Genomic DNA, 17758 nt, shown 5'->3' on the forward strand with positions numbered 1-17758 from the left:
TAACAGTTGAGTGAGAGGTGGGGAGCGGAGTGATATCGACGATCAAAGGGAGGTCGTGAATGATTTGCCGCCAGGGTCGGAGATCGTTTGTTCGTTCGTTCAGTATGATTGTTGTGAAATGCAAATAGTAGAAACAGTTGGCCAGGCTTTCAGAGTCGATGTCGTCTACGAGAATAAGGGGTGGTGGTATGACCTGTGGAGAGAGATGGAGATGAAATGATACAAGAGATGTAAAGGCGAAAGAGTCAACGATGCCAAAGTCGCAAATCGCAAAGTGTGCGGTATCATCCTGGGGCTTTTTGAGATGAGATGACCCGTGCCAAGACCGAACCAAGCAACGGAGAAAACGACTGCGACGTTCAAAATAATCGCGATCCCTGTCAATCCCTGTGACGACTATCCTCCTCGACTTGCCGTTAATGAGACAGACATCATGCATGCATATCAAGTACTCAAGAGTGCACTTCCCTAGAGACCTCAGCCTCGCGTCAAGCAAGCAATACAACAGTCACAATCCCATGAGTGGTCTGCATGCAGAGCATATAACAATCCTATTGACCTTCGACCACGTCGTACTTTTTACCCCTGATACCCCATGTTCCCCAGTTGGTTTTCACTCCGACCCTGACATCCCACTCTGCGATCTCCCATTTCAGACTACCAAAGGGGTTGACACCGGGAGTCAACACCAGTTCAAACTCATCCGTGACACCCTCGATCGGCTCGATAGGACCAGTCGGCAGGCTGACATAATCGGGGAATTCTCGAACAGGCGAGTTGGGTGAGGAAGCAGATGGTGGATTGGTTCCAAACAAGGCGGACACGTCGCGTTGAAGATCGAGAGGGGAGAAAGCGGTGAAGAAGAACGGACATTTGGTTTCTAGGATCTGTTGGAGAGGACGTCTCCAAGTGGTCTGTGCTTGGACAAGAGTCTCTGGTGGCGCATATGGCACATCTCGGGAGTTTCCACTGTCGACCTCAGCGGGAGAGTAGGACTTGGCAGCATCTTCCGCTGTAGCACCCGTCTCGGACTTGTTGACCTCCTCTGCACGATCGAATAGCACCTGACCTTTGCCGCCCTTCGTGATCTTCTCAAGAAGCGGTTGGTGAGGGAACCCAAAGCCAGGGGAGAATGCGAAAAAGACATCGGTATAGGGATCGAACGGACCAAACTGCTCGTGGATATCTTCGTAAGGCGCCTTGATCGACGTCAACGATAGCCTCTGGTTGTAGTAGTGACTGTAGCTCGGTACTCCCCAGCCACCTTCTTCTGTGAAGGCGTAGTCCTTCTTGGCCCGATCGACAGCGTTGACGAGCGGTAAGCCAACTTCGGGACCGATGAAGTAAATGTTGAAATTGGTTCGTGGGAACAACCAACAAAGCTGCGCCCAAAGATGAGGAGGAAGCGTTGACTCGGCTCGAGCACCTAAGAGGAACAGTCGGAAAGGAGGTTGGGGTTTTTCGGGCGCTGTATCGACAGTCGCACCAGGAGGGAGATGTAAGACGGAGTGTACAGCTGGATGAGCATTAGGTTAGCCAATGTTGGCTTCATGCGATATGCCTCGATCACGTACCTGCCATGCTTCTTCGACCTTGTCTTGTTATCCTACCGTTACCAGATGTGAAAGGGCCGTTTTGATGCAGTATACTGGCGATAGTCATAGGGTATGTGAGGATTTTGGAGACATGTCGAACAGAACGATCAGATTCGATTGAAAGGAAATTGCGGGTGAAGAAGAGGGTATCCCAAGAGGCAAAGTTGACAGCGGACTCGAATGGCTGTTCCTCTGCCATGGAAGCTCAACCATGAGATCGCGACGTGGATACGAAAGAAGAACGAGTAGTAACGCACCAGGCATGTTCTCAAACTCGCTCATTCTCCTACCGCTTCTCAGATCATGTTCATCCTCATTAACCTCTCTTAACCTCCCGCAATACTCCTTGTGCTCCTCTTTACCTTCTTCCCACCTTTCTATATTCTTGTGTGTCGGCCATCCACAGTCTGGACAATCGAAAACAGGTCTGACACGCTCATGATGTTTTTCGAAGGATGTCGGACATAATGACACTGATTTTATTCGATCGGCCTTCTCACGCAAAGCAGGGAAAGGAGACTGTGACAAGGGGTGAAACAGATCTTCTTGCGTCAAGAGAGGCGCCGGATCAGCTGCGGGAGTCGGTGTCGGCTTCTTGAAGATGGAGAAGAACGTCCTGGATGGCAAGTGAGATGGAGTAACAAGAGGAGTGACGTAGTGAGACGAATGCGAGGCGAGTAAAAGTGAGGAAGATCGTGAGGTAGTGGGTCGCACGGCCGTTGAGTTCAGTCGTCGACCAATGGCCGCTTTGCTGACTGAGGATCTCATGCTCTGAGAGATTACAGTCGATTGGGATCGAGAGGTGGTAAGGTGAAGAGGTGTTCAGAACGTTGAGCGTCGAGATTTCGAAAGATGAACTCGGAGCAAGTCGATTGTGGATCATCATTCATTTGTTCAGATCACGTGACTCACTTCACGAGATTTCAGCGGCAAACGGCAACGAGCGAGGATTCTTTTCTCCAAAAGTCTCTCTCTTCTTCATGTCAATATCCAGCGAACCAACAGCTCGACATACGTGAGGATCGACAGGCGATGCCCTGAGCTGGGGCATGGCTTGCTGTAGATATCTCGTGTAGGTCTCGCCGAGGAAGTATCGTTCAGCTTCGCCTCCGGACCCCCGTGTAGCGCATTTCCTTTCCGAAAATTCTCCTACGGCGCCTCAACAATGCGATCCACCCTCTCCGATCTCCCTGTAGAAGTAGGTCTATCATGCCTCGGATGTCTTGAGGGAGCCATACGGCTGACTGGTGATATAGCTTATCCAACAGATCCACCTGCTCGCCCTCAATCCCTTTCTCCCGCAGACGTCAACTTGTATCTACTCCATTCTCCATCACCCTTCGCCCTCTTTCGTTGCTACCTACGTGCTGGCGCTGTACTCCGACTATGGCCCCAACGAAATACTCGTCCGCGCTCTGAGACATCCCGTGTGTACTGTCGAGGTCGCGAAGGATGTCAGAAGGATATGGGATAAACGGAGAGGGTATATCGCTCCGACCCTGAATGATCATCCACAGCACCTGGATAAGCGTTCCGACGATGATCGACATCGATCTCGCTCCACGTCGTCACCTTCGCCGGTCCGACCTACTGCACCACCGTTATCATGTCGAGAGTTACCCCGACGTCTATTTCGACCTTCATCGTCATCGCCATCCGCTATATATCCTTTGATACGATACTTGTTTGACAATTACTCTCCCTCGCCGAACTCACACAAGGGTTATCCACTTTGTCGAGCTGCCATTACATCGAATTACGATTTGGCGTCTTACCTCCTCGGCAAAGGTGCGGATCCAAGTTTGAAAGGTTGTCTCGCCGTCGACGTGGCTATCTCCAATAAAGACATCAAGATGGTCAGATTACTTGTGGAAAGAGACCCAACGGACACACTCGTCGCTTCTCCAATAAATTCCGACAGTCGCGTAGAGAGCGGGGAGAGCAAGATGGGGGCAAAAAGGGCTAAGAAGGTCAAGCTTGACGATCGAATCAGAATCGGAACCAATATGGTGGAAGCCGCCATGAAAAAGGGCTCCAAGGAGATTGTCAATTACTTCGTCTACGAGAAGAGTGAGTCTGTTCATCCTCGCTGTCACTCTGTCTTGTCACTCGCTGTGCGATATCAATTCAAGAACACCTAATGATTTGCTTCAAACTTTCGCAGAGGTTATGCCGCCGCTACAATCAATCATGAAATTGAGCAAGGCTGAACCTGTCAAAGCATTTAAATCGACAAAACGCAAAACTCGATGAGGCGTATGTCTCCTTTACGACCACTCCTTTCTCCACCACTAGCTCATGATGTTGTTCTTATGACTCCTTTCATACAGCAGCACGACGTCGAAAAGCATGATCGCGAATGCACAGTATTCACCTTGACTGTGCACATACAACCCAATACATCTCTCGCTTCTCCTGTCATGCTATGCTGTGCTGAAATGTCGTGTATTGTGAAATAGGATTCCCATCGGGGTTTGAACATAATGAAACCTCCTTGGATCGTGACAGTTGGAACAAACACAAATACTCCTCCAGATCCTGTGATCATCCTTCTTCCTCCTCCTCTTCCTCTTCTATTATGTTAGGAGCTGCCGATCTCCCACTTGGCAAACCCCTTCTGACCCTACTACTCATACCCTCCGAGCTTGCTCCCAATCCATGCACTTCTTTACCTCCTCTACCTTTGATGTCATTCGCTTCCTCGATGTCCTCATCTCTACTGCCCCTTCGCCCTCGTTCTCTCCCCGGATCTCTCTCCCATCTTCTCCTTGGTACAGGTGTCACGATCTTCGCACTGGTATTGGCATTAGGAAATGCAGCCGCTCGACTGCCATTTAACCACATTTTACCGGACCCTGGTCCTCCACCACCCATCTGGCCCAACCCACCAGCAAATTCGTCCTCCTCTTCCGAAACCCATTCGTCGTCATTGCTCTTCCCTTTCGACTGGAAAACATCTCTGATCGGTGGCTTCCTTTCATGTGGCCGATGCTCTTGACCTGAAGTATGACCTGCCAAAGGAGATCGTGTTCGGTGGATTTGCTGGGCCAAGGAATGTTGACTACCACTTCGCTTGCGCCGTCTTTGAGATCTGAACGATGAAGCAGAGTCGTCGCGTCCACTATCGTATTCGCTTTCTCTTCTGCCTTCGGCTGAAGACGCTCGACTGGAAGCGTTTGACCTCACACTTGACGCGGCGGAAGATAGGCGGGGTACAGCAGTCTCGGGTATGACTTTGATATGTCGTACTCTGGTAGAATCACTACCTCCTGGTGGTCGACGACGATAGTTATGCAACGGTGAAGCGGGAGCAGAACTCTTGAAACGTCCAGACATGTCGGAACCCATCGTCGGTGAACGCATAGACATGGACGATCTTCTACTGTTTCCTCGCTGCATCGAATGTGATGATCCCGGCCGTGACGGGTAATCGACGTATTCCCTGTCAGATGTAGGTGTTTGACTACCGTGGCTGCGTTGACTGGTCCGTCGGCCGAGATTCCCTACGATATCTGCTTGTTCTTGCAAATGGAGACTGTTGAAAGAGGATCGTCTTGAGTTGATACTGCTCGATCGTCGTGAATACAGGGGAGGTCGACCGTCTAGCGAAGTTCGTCTAGAACCAGGTGCTGCAGCTGTCCTGTGAATATGCGGTGCACGACTATTGGCCCCTCGACTGAGCACTACTGCTGGTGCCACCTTCGAATCGCCAGCAAGGGGTGAACCAGTGAGCTCGCGCTTCCGACGTCGCTTGTCCTCGTTGAACAAGTGTCGGAACGTTGTCCATAGGCTATCTCTTTTCGATCCTTTCGCTTTATTCGGCTCGGCAAACAATTGCTCAGCGGAGATGGACGGACCAGCATGACTATCCAAGCTTATCACACCGCTTCCCAAGGGTGATCGATTGAGCGGTAATGGCAGTTCACGCTGCGGAGAGTGGTCCGCCGATGTGGTTGCGCCGGAAGTTGTCGGTCCTGCTGACACTCGAGCAGCCATGGCGTTTAAGAGCCCATTTTCGCTTTCGCTTCTTGGCATAATCTTAGCTCTAGGTGGTGCTTTCTGCAATTTTGTTGGCGAGCCACTCCTCTTCTCATCTTTGAGGCCGGCTGGAGACTCCGTTTCTGCTCGCTCCCTTTCTTCCACTTTTTTACTTCCTCCGACCCAGGCGGATGTCGCCCGTTGCAACATGGTGATTGACGGCGATCGAGTTTTCCGCCCGGGAGATCCGTCTGAGATTGCAGATGCGTCCGTCGTTCGCCCCTCTCTTGGAGGAGTATCTGGTGCTCGAGGTGCGTCATGTGGACCAATACCAGGGAATGGGTTCATTTCCATAGTCGGTGGCGAGTTGGTGGGAATCTTGTCAATGGTTGGTGATGTCGCTACAGAGGACAAGACGTCGGGGGAGTCGGTCGGCCTATGGCTAGGCCCGGCTATTGGAGGCCCGAGGTTCATCACAGCCAAGCTAGGCGTAGAAGGGATTGAGATGGCCTCCTCTTTAAAGCTGACTGTCTCTGACTGAGAATGTGACGAGCCATCTTGCACCTCCTTGGACTTCTCTGCCTCTCGAGCCTTCCTCCTTTCCTCCCTGGCGTATGCAGCCATCTTGTCCCGTTTCTTGGCTATAGACGATAGTCGGGCGGTGATGACATCGTCCGATTCTCCTCTCTCCGCTTGCTTGGCGCGTAGAATCCACCACATTCCAGCGCTGGCATCACACGCGTCGGTCTCCACCGAGTGTCTCAGCTGCCCAATGTCCATGCCCATATCGTTGAGTTGATTCAAGAGGTATTTCTCCGACGGGGTCGAGAAGGGCGGTGGTCGTTCTTCGTTCAGCTTGGCAAGATAATCCAACGGTTGGTATGTTTGCCACTGCCCCGATATGCTGTGATGTGAGTGCCGTCTCTCCAATGAAAGTGTCGAAGAGACCGAACGACGTTTCGTCCTAGAAGGCGTGCGATGATGTGAAGCTACCGGAAGATGGAGTGAATGATCATCAATGTTTGGCAGACTTGCGTGCACATCCCTCTCCTCGTCGTGGTCGTCTTCCTCCTCCTCCACTTGACCTTCCAAGGTGGTCTTTAAAGCGACCTTATTCTTCACCGAAGAGCCGGTTGCAGATCCAGGTGACTCGGTACCTAACCGCCTGATAGTGGATTGACTACTGTTCGGATGTAACAGCTCTAACGCCTTCTCCGTGATGCTGAACTCGGCACTGTTGTTGCGAGTCACCGTGTCGGACGCATCGCTCCCCTCGACAGTGGTGGGTGGAGTATTTGTACCGCTTCCCGTTTTGCTATGTTCACTGTCCACATTCTCGAATGAAGTTTCTGATGGTTCGGATTCCGCTTCTGTCACAGTAGTCTTTGACAGCGGTGATGGGCCGGCGACATGGGGTGTCAGTAGGCGAGATGAGGTAGACGAGTCTTTGAAGTGCGGTTCGGAAAAGAATGGCTCGCCGGTGGCAGGACTTCTGGGTAGCGGAGAGGATGGAAGGGAGTGATGATCGTCGTGTTGTGAATGAAGCTTGTCGATAATGGTCATCTTGAACCACGGGTGGGTCAAGATCGCCTCGATACTCAATCTTTGCGACGGAGCCTGGTGCAGCATCCCTCTGATCAAAGATCGTGCCTCTGGAAACGGACCGTTAGAATGAAGGTTCCCGGTCGGTGCGCAACGCTGTTAAGACTCACCTTGACTGAGCCATTCGGGCTCTTCGTACTCCCCCTTGGAGATGCGGTCTGTCATTACCCTCTCATCATCGTCATCGAAAGGCAGGCCACCACAAAGTAAAGTGTAGAGAATAATGCCGAGCGACCATATGTCTGTCTCTACCCCAAGGTATCTTCGTCCAGCCAGCATCTCCGGACTCGCGTATCCTGTAGCGATATCTGTCAGGCTCTCCTTTCGATTGCTGCGATGATCAACGACCCACCAGTTGTTCCGCAGAATGTCTCCATCCTGGACCCTTATAAGCTCATGATCCATAACACACGTCCAACGACTCACAGTCTTCCTCTCTGCCACTCTCTTGCAAAGCCTAGATCTCCGAGCTTGATCCTCAACTCCCCATCTAACAGCACGTTCTCCAACTTGAGGTCCCGATGAACCACTCCACGTCGATGCATCCACCCTACAGCCACTGCCAGTTCACCGAACAGCTTCCTAGCCTCTCCTTCCAGTATTCGACCACGTTCCACCAGATAATCAAATAGTTCGCCCCCGCTACATAGTTCCGTAACTAGCCAGACATGCGTTTCTGTCGCCAGTATCTCGTGAAGATGGACAATGTGGGGATGGTGCAATCTACGATGGTGGTGGATCTCGCGTGTGAGATGAGCAGTGAAGGATTTCGGAATCTTCTTGATGGCACAGCGAGTACCGGTAAGGCGATGCGTAGCGATGTGCACTGATCCGTATGTACCTAGCGAGTAAAGGAGTGGTGTAAGTACACTCGATGTGGTTAGGGAGCGGTGATTGATTGACAGACACACCTTCTCCAATCACCTTGCCAAGCGTGTATCCACCAACTACTTTCAGCTTCTCCGTCCCCAGCTCCCTTGCCAATTCTTGGTAAGCGTTCGTGAGCTATGAAGACGTGGATGGATCAGCTGTGATCCCAGTCGAGAGTTGATGCGAAAGGCTCGAAGACTCACTTGTGCTTGCTTGTTGTTCGCCCAGTTATTGTTGTGACTGCTGCTGGCCTGACCTCCTCCATGCCCAGGCGCTGCCATGATGGAGATGTGACTGTTCCTTTGACCAGGTTGACGTGTTCTTTATGTGAGCGGTTGGAGTGGATGGAGGAGTCGGAGAACGGATGATAGATACCGTGCGATGCGGTTGCCACGATATGTCGCTACAGGGGACTGAGATTGAGTCAGCTTGTGCAAGAAAGCGAGTGACGAGAGGTAGGGTTGCGTGGTCAAGAACGCCTCGAGATGTGAGGTGCCGGAAGCCTTCCATTGATCGGACCCCGACCTGCTACCGCCTCGCAACGAAGCAGGGCGACATGCAGCAATGCTCACCTTCTACCTCGTTATGATGGTCGTCACAATCGTCGTTATGAGTATGTACTGATAGATATATATGCTGATGTGCGTTCTTTATTTTGTTGGTTGTACAGGTCTTGTTATCGTTAGGGAGAAAACAGGGTTGACGATGATACTAGTAGTGATTTTGATCGGATTCCAAGTGGTAGATGGTAGGATCGCAGTCGCTTCAAGGGAGGAATGGAATGATCGGAGAATCGTTTTTCGAGTGACACTATCAGTCAACGAGTCATGCTCTTGTTTCCCCAGCACTTTGTACATGATGAGAACATACACGCAACACTACTGCTCGTTCACGACAGCTGCTCTGTTCCCTCGTGAGACGACGTGCATTCTGGTCCTCACGATCTTGGGAGACATGAACGAAAGAGGGTTTATCACCCTGTGCCTATCTTCCACCTTCCCCGCTCTCCAATGGTGATCTGCAATACATATACACCTATACATTTTCTCCGTCCCGCATGTGTTCATGGTCAGGTATCGTGCATCGCCAAGAGATCTGCCTCGCAGACACCTTTGTCTACGTCCAGCTACGACGCCAAGGTGTGCTTGATACCCGTTCTCACACGACTGGCTGCGAGATGTGTGTACACCCAGAATCCAGGCTCCTGTCGCTAACGTGAAGAGCCTCGGCTCCATCGGTCCGGACAGAGATCCGCGAAAACAGTCAACTTGGCTTTTCGTGCACGAACGGAGCTACAGCCGGCAATGTAACTGCTTGGACACCATTGCAAGTGATACAGAGAGTGTTTGTGATGAAGATTGTACGGGTCGCATGGGAAATACAAGCTGCACCATGGAAGAGGCCGAGAGTGAGAACTTGGAACGGTCGAAAGGATAGCATCGCCGTATCTTGACCGTGATCAATCTTTACATGTCCGACGAACTTTCAGACCGAGAGTATGGCCGTGGTGCAGTCCGGCGGCCTCGGAGTCTGCTGTCTTGCAGTCCTGCAGGGAGCTGCCGCTCAGTCCGCGTGGACACCCCCTTTCTCATCTCGGACACTCCTTCGGACACCCACGCGGTCATCCTCGGGTGATCCCAGACTATAGATACAGACAGTAAATGACCTCGACGAAGAGACACAGCGTCTCTGTTTCAGCTATCTCATCTTGATCGTTTCATTCGCGACAACCACGCCAATCACAAACGATGTCGGAAGGACACAGTCGATTACGTGAGTGTCACTGAACTCCCGTCTCCCGGCCAATCTGTCCGACCATTGGCGTTCTCTTGTCGCTCTGTGATGAGAGCACACGGTGACTGACAGCTCCCCGATGACAGTGTCGTTGCACGAACGTTACTCGTTGGCTCGACGGCTATGCGGCTCACCTCCGAACGTGTCCATGATCGTTGCATATCCTTCAGCATCGTCTCTTCCCTCAATCACATTCCTGGAGAAACGTATTTTAGAATTACAGGAGCATTTCCCTACACTCGACACGCGTGTCGACGATGAGCGTACGATCAAACCTCGTATCACGATCCGAGACCAATTGTGGTCCCCTTCCGACATCCTTGGAGATGGTACTTATGAGCCCGTCGAGCAAGACGAGGAGGAGCAAATCACGAGACTGTTGAATACGGAAAGACGTGATGCTGCCAGCGAAGACTTCGACTTTGAAACCGAACCATTGTGGAAAGTGACGAGATACGTGCATCCCACCAAACCGGACTCGGCTACCGCTTATATATCAATGGTCACCGACCATGTTCTCATCGATGGTCGTGGACTTTTGCTTCTCGTGAGCGCTCTGCTGGCCGACGACATCTCGGCCCTGCCATACGAGAAACGAGAGAACGTTCGCGCACTGGAAAACACTATCGATGTCAAGCCGTCAATACGTTACCTGCTACCTATCGTGTTTGAGAAGTTGCTTCTTCCCAAACTCCCCGCTTTCATCCAGAACTACTTTCACACCACTCCATGTTGGCCTGGAAAAGAGTTCCGAGGTGTGCGAAGTCAAGTGGATTCAGCCACATCGATCTTGTTCCTCCCCTCCGACCTTGTTTCTTCGGTAAAATCCACGGCAAAGGCCCATGGTGTCAAAACCCTGCACCCTATCATTGAGGCCGCTTATGCCGCCGCGATATGGACAGTTTGGAGATACACTATTTCGCCGTTCAAGTTCATCGCTGCGACTCCTCGATCTGAGCGTGATCCTTCGTTGGGCCACGCTTACTGTACCGGAAACTATGTCAGCGAGAACAGGATCACACTGGATCTGCATGCGACCGATGATTTCTGGATCATCGCTCAACGTATCGCGAATGACCTGAATGATCCAAACGTCCGTAGGAATGACAGGATGGCTATCGGGATGATCTCTTTTATTCCAGACGGACTTGTCGTCTCCGACAAGCCGGATCCTCACAAACCTACAAAGTGGGAAGAATTCCTCCTCGAAGACACTTCGGACGACAAGCCGTTCGAAGAATCAATCAGCGTGTCCAATGTCGGCTACGCCAGACTACCTCCCAGGGCAACAGATATGGTCTGGGCGCAGACTTCGTCGCGATTGGGACCTCCTCTCGCTATCAATGCAGTTGGTCACGAGGGCGGAATGAGACTCACCACATTGTTCAGGGAAGGAACGGTGGTGATCGAGGAGGAGGTCAAAGAGATGGAGCGAGTGGTGAAGGACATCATGGAAAAGATTGCTCGAGGACAGCAAAATATGACTCTGGGAGTCTTGGCGAAAAAGTAGAGAAGCTAGATTGCCTTTAAAAAAGATACAGGACCGGCTCATAAGCGTGAAACCCAAACAAAACGACCTTATAATCAGATAAAACTCCAGGGAGGTTGCTACCGATGGCGACACCACTACGCTTCTATAATACTAGAATCCATACAATACTAGAATCTATAATATTAATATGACTTGTTCTCACTTGGACCTGATGCAGATTGATATTCCTTGAATCTCTTATAATCATGCATGCCATTCTATACTGCGTCTTACTCATCTCCTATCTCGTCGACCTCTCGCCCGCGATTCAACAGCTTTCCTCTCCGCCTCCTTCAATCTCAGTCGTCTGCCTTCTTGACCTGCAATGCTAAGTGTGCCAACGATCAATTCCGCCGTTCGCATGCTCTGCGGAGAAAACAGACGCCATTTTGTCAGCGAGCTAGTCCTTCTTGTAGGGTCGCTCAACAACCTGACTCACCTCCATATTGGCGGGAATTGGATAGGTCACGATCCTAGGATCGGTATCGGTGTCCACCACACCGACAGTGGGGATATGTCGAGCGGTACATTCTCTGATAGCAGCAGTGTTTTCGGACGGGTTGAGGAAGATGACAAGGTCGGGTTTGAACGACTTGTTAAGCATAGGTTCGATTCCGAAGCTGAGCAAGAGTTGGACAATCAGCCTTGTCTTCTCTTCTCAATTGCGCCTGATAATCACATCCTCTCTCTCGCCCTGCTTCTTTCATTTACGAGATCGCCCTCGCGCAACATCTGACCCCGGTCTGATGAAGTGGTACAAGGATTGTCACTCGCGATGAATCTGTGCACTCACAAGGTTTCCGAGTTGGTCAGAACACCAGGCATCCATTCTCCGACCGCAAAACCATTATCTTCCAATCTCTCCTTGGCCTTTCTGATCATCTTCTGATGACCTTCCCTCGTGCCCACTATCAACACCACTCCATCCGCTTTGACGACGTCCCTCACCAACGCTGCGGTCCGTCGTAGGATGGGGAGCGTCTGATCGAGATCGATGATGGATAATCCTGCTCGTCTACCGTATATGTACGGTACGTAAGCGGGAGAAGTGAGAGTGTGGGCATGACCCAGAGCTGCTCCGGACGCGAGAAGAGTGGACAGAGTCGATTCGGTAGGTGTCGGTGTTGGTCGGCCTCGAGGTAGGGGTGTAGATGTAGGAGGAATGAATAGGGGAAGTGTTGAGCCTGACGAGAATGAGAATACACTTAATCAGCAAGGTCGTTGGGGAAGTCATACACGCTGAAACTGTTATGACTGAACTCAAACTCACGTTGCCCTTCACGACGTCTTCTCCACTCTCTCGCTTCATTTAAGTTCCTCTTCCAAGCTTCTTCCGCCGATTCTCCAGGATACGCTCCGCCTTTTCCAGGTCTGAAAGAGCTTTCGGCTTCGGCTTGCGCAAGAGGTGCAGCGATGGAGAGCTGTCTGCGTGCTATGCCAGATGTCCAGAGGTCAGCGTCTCAACTGCATGACGCCCCTCCTTGAACAACAGCATCAGGTGCGGTTTGGTGAGGTAGCAAAGCGACTTGGCGAACAAGACGTACCAGGTCGAGATGTACCGGTCTTCAATACCGTCAAAGCTGTTCCTGCAGAGCCCTTCATTTTTATCTGTCTGTCTACCGCTGAGATGCTATCAACACCGATGAATCTCAGGATAGCAGTGACGTGCGACTATGGGACAGACTGTTCACCATTGATCAGATAGACGTTAATGTCTTTTTGTGAAGCGGACGATGCAGCGTCGGAAAATGTCGAACTCAACCAATTTATCAGTCTCATATCACGGGTATGAACAGGCTACCTCGTAGATATCAGGCACATAGCTCAGGTTCGAGGCGCTGTATATACTTCATCTATCAAACAGATCAACTCTCAAGTCGTTATATGCATACATGTTCTGTGCTTCGTTTGCTGCTGCTCTGAAGTGGTGGTTGCGAATCAGGTCATTCACCTCCACTTTATCACCTCCCCGTATCACTACCGCTCGCGATCTCCCCATCACTCTCATTCTCACTGCCCATCTCTTCATCCTCACTTCCCATCTCGCTCTCATCATCTCCTTTCAGGATCGGCATCTCCTTCCTCTCCGTTTCAAATCCAAGCTTCTTGAAACCTTCTTCCACTTCTGTAGCCTTGCTCGTCGACACTGCCACTGCTCCCATAGCCGTATCTGAATTGAATAACGGTGAGAAATACTTGGCAATGGCATCTCGGACCTGCTGGATCGTGATTGACTACGTCGAGTATGAAAATCAGCTGTACACAGATTTTCACAGGACGACAACTCACCGGAAGCTTCTTCAGCATCTCTTGATCGTGGTCCTTACCTACACCTTTCAGAACCTCATTGAGATACGCAGTCCCAGCAGCTTCAAGAACAGTCTCTGATTTCCTCGCCAAGCCATATGTCATCGCAGACCTGGCACCATCCACGATGTCCTGATCCATCTCGGTCTGCAAACGACTCTGCACTCAACTTTCCTCTGCGAAATTACATGACGTGTGTACTCACCGAGCCATCCACTAAGCCTCTCATGATCTTTCCTGCTGCCTCGAAAGCCAGCATGGCGTTGGGACTCTGCCATGGGTCAGCTTCATGGTGCATTATATGACCGCCGCGACTCACCCGGTAGACGTTGAATCCGACCAGTCCCGCCTCGGGGTAGACTATAACATGAGCACCATATGCTAGACCGGAACCTCGGATCGATTTCCATAAATAGCTTTCGAGGGCATTCAGAACTGCTGCAGCTAATCGGAGCGCAGGGAGATCGGGGTGATCATAGCCCGCTGGACCTTTCCCGAAGTGGGTGGAGTAGGAGCCTTCTATCGCAGGCATGGGCACAACGATACACTGCACAATAGCAAGCCATTAACGGGGTCATTCCTACAATTAAAATCCCGCTCACTTTCTTGGACGGACTGAGACCTAGAGCACTAAGTGTCTCACGAGAAGTCGAAAGGGGTGCCAGAGGTGTTGCATCCTGTACGCCACGTAAGTGAGCAATCTGCCCAGGGGGCACAAATACTGTACTTACCTTGATTGGCAAGAAGGACTTCGCCAAAGTTGATCTAGGCTTTTCCAAGCTCATGATGTCACCAATGACTGAGACTCTTAGTGTGCTCGGCTCTAACACTACTAGGTCACGGGTCAGTAACACGTCTTGAGCGCGTCGCCAAAGCTGCTCACAGTAGGCGCGTAAGTCTTCCATATGCATGATCAACGTCTCCGGTTCCTTTTCCAGCATATCTGCGGCGGCGGGAATAAACTCCAGCCTATTGAGTAAATCGCAAGACTGGGAAGACGACTTGTTCGAGTCATACGCCAATTGGTTGGCCCATGTCACAGCGACAGTGTTACCGTCTCGCTTCTCGGTGGGCAGTTCTTGCATAAGTTTGGCAACGATGACTGCCAATCTGTGAGCACAGTCTGCGTTAGTGAAAGGCAGAGGGCAATCACGTGCGTGTCTCACCTCTCCTTAGAGAAGACAGCACCCGTCATGAGGTCACGAAGCCACTCTACAGCTTCTCCGTATTGTGTCTTCTGCACCTTCAGGCTAACACAAAGAACCTCAGCGAAAGAGCCTTTAAACTCGAAGTGCGTTTGCTGGGAAACCGTCAGACTATGGAGTGCCACGTCAGCTGCAGGCGACAATTTGACTGAATGAAGAACTTGCTCATTCAATTGATTGACCACTTCCTCGTGTGAGAGCTCGGTCCCGTCTGCACGCTTGATACCAAGGCTAAACAAGGCGTTTTGGAAGATCGTGAGGTAGCTAAGTAGAGTTGTCAGTACCGGGCAAGAAGACGGTGTCATCCACTTACGGTCTGAGGTGCATTGGCAAGTTGATAGTGTCGAAGAGGGCGTTGACCACGACGAAGTTTGACTGCACGAATTTCATACAAATTAGACCGAATACGAGACCATCACGGACTGGTGCTTACCTTAACATGTGAGAAGTGCACCTGGTATGGAAGCTCGACTGCATCGCCATCGATATGCCGCTGGACTTCCCCGTGGTCGGACCTGACTTTTTCACCTGCTACATTATTGATGGCAGTCTCGACTGGAACCCAAGTCAAGCCAGCAGGCTGCAATTACGACCTATCAGCACTGTGGCCCTTGGCATAGGATACAAATCACTCACATCGGTGATAGGGAAATCAGAGATCATTTCTTTTGGCGGAGGGATATTGCTCTCCGCTTTCGCATCTTCAAGCTTCTTCTCCAGCTCCTTCAATTTCTCTTCCCCGAGCTCGCTCTTGCGCTGAGCGATGCGGTCATTCTCTTCCTTTTCGATTTTGGCAGAGAGTGCGGCAGACGGCTTGCCGATGATCGTGACAGAAGGCGCGGAGGCGTAGTATCTAGATTCAAGTCAGTGTCCGTTTTGTGGTCTCGAGGTGGTGATCACGCACTTGTCCAAAAGCGAGATCCAATCTTCTTCCTTCCTGGCCTCCAGGGCAGCGTAATCCTCTAGGTCGTTGAATGCTGGAGCGAGATCGGCACCGTCCTTTTCGCCATACAAGAAGTCTGTATATCATATGTCAACTGGTGAGCGTAATGCAGGGGGAATCTGGTGTACTCACCTCCAATGACCGCGTCGGCCAACACGTCAGTAACCCGACTCTCCATGTAGTCCAACAACTTCCTCTTATCTCGTCTCAGTACTCTTCCCATGCGATCCATATCAATGCCTTCCTTCTGCACAATCTTCTTCAAGCTTTCCTTGAACAGATCCGCCATGACCTCGAGGTGTTTGGCCGGAATATCCGAGATGTCGACCTGCAGCTCATTTTTGTTCACTCTATCAGAGGAGTAGAAACTGAAGGAGGTGCAATAAGGTTTAGGTATCTCGATGAATTCCTTCGAGAGAGGGGAAGTAGCAGAATGTGTAAGGTAGGTGCCAAGGATACTGAGTGCTGTGTTCGTTCTGTAGTCTGCAGGCGCAGCGCCTAAATAGGTGATGGCAACTTCGCCAACAGATTCGTCCTCTTCCATGAATTCGACGACCTTTGTGATCGTTTCGGTGATGGAGAAGGGTTGGGCAGTGGCAGTCTCGACAAAAGGACGCTTCCAGTCAGGTGGGAGTATTGATTGAGCGGAGGACGCTTTCTGCTGCTCCAAGATCATCGGATCAACTTGGTTGTTTAGGATGTCGAAGAGCTCAGGAATGGGTACAGATCCGTCAATGACGAGACAAAGCTGTAAGGGTGCATCAATGTACCGCCGTACGACAGATGCGAACAAGTGCTCACGTTGTATGGCTGGTAGTATTTGGCGTGATATTCCCGGACTTCGAAAAGGATCAGCTTTGGTAGAAATCACCTCAAGGAGCACTCACTTTGCTGAGCTGTGAGAACTCGCAATTTGTGCATGAGACCGCCTGTCTCGCTGCGGTACGCTGAGGTCGAAGGGTAGACAGTTCGTTGAGCTCTGCGCAAGACGTTTTTGTCAGACTCGTGCTACCGGGCTATTGCGTCATGACCTACTGTAAGGCCATGAGATCACCAGCGGTGTTCTCTCGAGCTTGCATCTCGGAATACACGACACCTGCATCTTCACCGGCTCCGTTGATGTGATATACCTCCGTCACGAAGCCGGCGTCAGTGATCGTAGGATGAAGGATATGGTCGACATAGACTAAATGAGGGCGATCATCAGCTAAGAAAACAATGACCCGATGACCTAAACGAACCAGGTAACATCTTCAGGAAGCCCTCGCTGCCTGCTGTGGCAATCGTGTATGCGGTGTCTACGTGAAACCATGATCAGCCGCCATTTTAGCGCATGTCGACTCCATTCTGTCGCGGCTCACGATCATTTGCGGTCCAAGCGTTGGTACCGTTGCTTCCAGCTCGGTTGGCCAGTTGGTCAAGAACACCCTTATACGGATATGCCTTGGACCCGAGAAAGATGAGGCTTCGATGCCAGTGTGTCAGCTGAAGTCTCAGAGCTATTCGAGGGAAGCTATTTGAGGGGACATACTGCTCAAGAGTGTGTGGTCGACCTGTGTCATCGAAGACTAATGGAAACAGGACAAGTCAACGGAGTGCTTCGACATAGCAGTAGGTGGAGGTGGTGCTCACTCTCGGAGGCTACAGCGAAGTAACCATTCGTCTTCATGATAATAACGCTGGTGATCAGAAGGTTCCAGCGGAAACAGGCAGCAGGACTCACGATAGGAGCTTGGTGACTGCCTAGAACCACGGTCAAACCAGTCTTTTCACTCCTCCACTTTGAGACGGTGATGGGCGCATACTTGATAGGGAATGACTGCAAGAGCTTAAAATTGCCTTGGTCCGAAGGAGCAGGCAATCCGGGATTAGTAGAAACCATTCTTGCGATCTGTGTATTAAACGTAGGTGCTAGTCTATTTGTTGCCAGATG

General features: G+C 51.1%; 6 protein-coding genes across 6 annotated transcripts; 2 read left to right on the plus strand and 4 right to left on the minus strand.

Annotated features, from left to right (window-relative positions):
- Positions 1 to 551: 551 nt before the first annotated feature.
- Positions 552 to 2363, minus strand: IAR55_003049 (uncharacterized protein; the record flags this gene model as incomplete). Its single annotated transcript, XM_066946159.1, has 3 exons — positions 552 to 1516; positions 1575 to 1787; positions 1853 to 2363. The coding sequence occupies 3 exons, from the start codon at positions 2361 to 2363 to the stop codon at positions 552 to 554; spliced, it is 1689 nt and encodes a 562-aa protein (XP_066803660.1).
- A 397-nt stretch (positions 2364 to 2760) lies between these two features.
- IAR55_003050 (uncharacterized protein) lies at positions 2761 to 3848 on the plus strand (the record flags this gene model as incomplete). Its single annotated transcript, XM_066946160.1, has 3 exons — positions 2761 to 2793; positions 2852 to 3665; positions 3760 to 3848. 3 exons carry the CDS (start codon positions 2761 to 2763, stop codon positions 3846 to 3848), a joined length of 936 nt encoding a protein of 311 aa, XP_066803661.1.
- Positions 3849 to 4139: 291 nt separating this feature from the next.
- IAR55_003051 (uncharacterized protein) lies at positions 4140 to 8326 on the minus strand (the record flags this gene model as incomplete). Its single annotated transcript, XM_066946161.1, has 6 exons — positions 4140 to 7225; positions 7286 to 7471; positions 7528 to 7553; positions 7602 to 8016; positions 8087 to 8180; positions 8249 to 8326. The coding sequence occupies 6 exons, from the start codon at positions 8324 to 8326 to the stop codon at positions 4140 to 4142; spliced, it is 3885 nt and encodes a 1294-aa protein (XP_066803662.1).
- A 1467-nt stretch (positions 8327 to 9793) lies between these two features.
- Positions 9794 to 11349, plus strand: IAR55_003052 (uncharacterized protein; the record flags this gene model as incomplete). Its single annotated transcript, XM_066946162.1, has 2 exons — positions 9794 to 9818; positions 9926 to 11349. 2 exons carry the CDS (start codon positions 9794 to 9796, stop codon positions 11347 to 11349), a joined length of 1449 nt encoding a protein of 482 aa, XP_066803663.1.
- Positions 11350 to 11604: 255 nt separating this feature from the next.
- Positions 11605 to 12972, minus strand: IAR55_003053 (mitochondrial 37S ribosomal protein uS2m; the record flags this gene model as incomplete). The annotated part of the gene is made up of 5 exons (XM_066946163.1): positions 11605 to 11736; positions 11810 to 11990; positions 12164 to 12554; positions 12641 to 12802; positions 12915 to 12972. 5 exons carry the CDS (start codon positions 12970 to 12972, stop codon positions 11605 to 11607), a joined length of 924 nt encoding a protein of 307 aa, XP_066803664.1.
- Positions 12973 to 13331: 359 nt separating this feature from the next.
- Positions 13332 to 17707, minus strand: IAR55_003054 (uncharacterized protein; the record flags this gene model as incomplete). Its single annotated transcript, XM_066946164.1, has 22 exons — positions 13332 to 13604; positions 13660 to 13824; positions 13883 to 13948; positions 13997 to 14224; positions 14280 to 14354; positions 14409 to 14506; positions 14561 to 14787; positions 14844 to 14993; positions 15048 to 15146; positions 15196 to 15257; positions 15316 to 15462; positions 15519 to 15735; positions 15787 to 15901; positions 15958 to 16573; positions 16627 to 16664; positions 16713 to 16804; positions 16861 to 17011; positions 17067 to 17123; positions 17187 to 17290; positions 17357 to 17393; positions 17458 to 17488; positions 17549 to 17707. 22 exons carry the CDS (start codon positions 17705 to 17707, stop codon positions 13332 to 13334), a joined length of 3207 nt encoding a protein of 1068 aa, XP_066803665.1.
- Between the last annotated feature and the right edge of the window lie 51 nt (positions 17708 to 17758).

This window comes from Kwoniella newhampshirensis, chromosome 5 (genome assembly GCF_039105145.1).
Source record: "Kwoniella newhampshirensis strain CBS 13917 chromosome 5, whole genome shotgun sequence".
Classification (NCBI taxonomy): domain Eukaryota; kingdom Fungi; phylum Basidiomycota; class Tremellomycetes; order Tremellales; family Cryptococcaceae; genus Kwoniella; species Kwoniella newhampshirensis.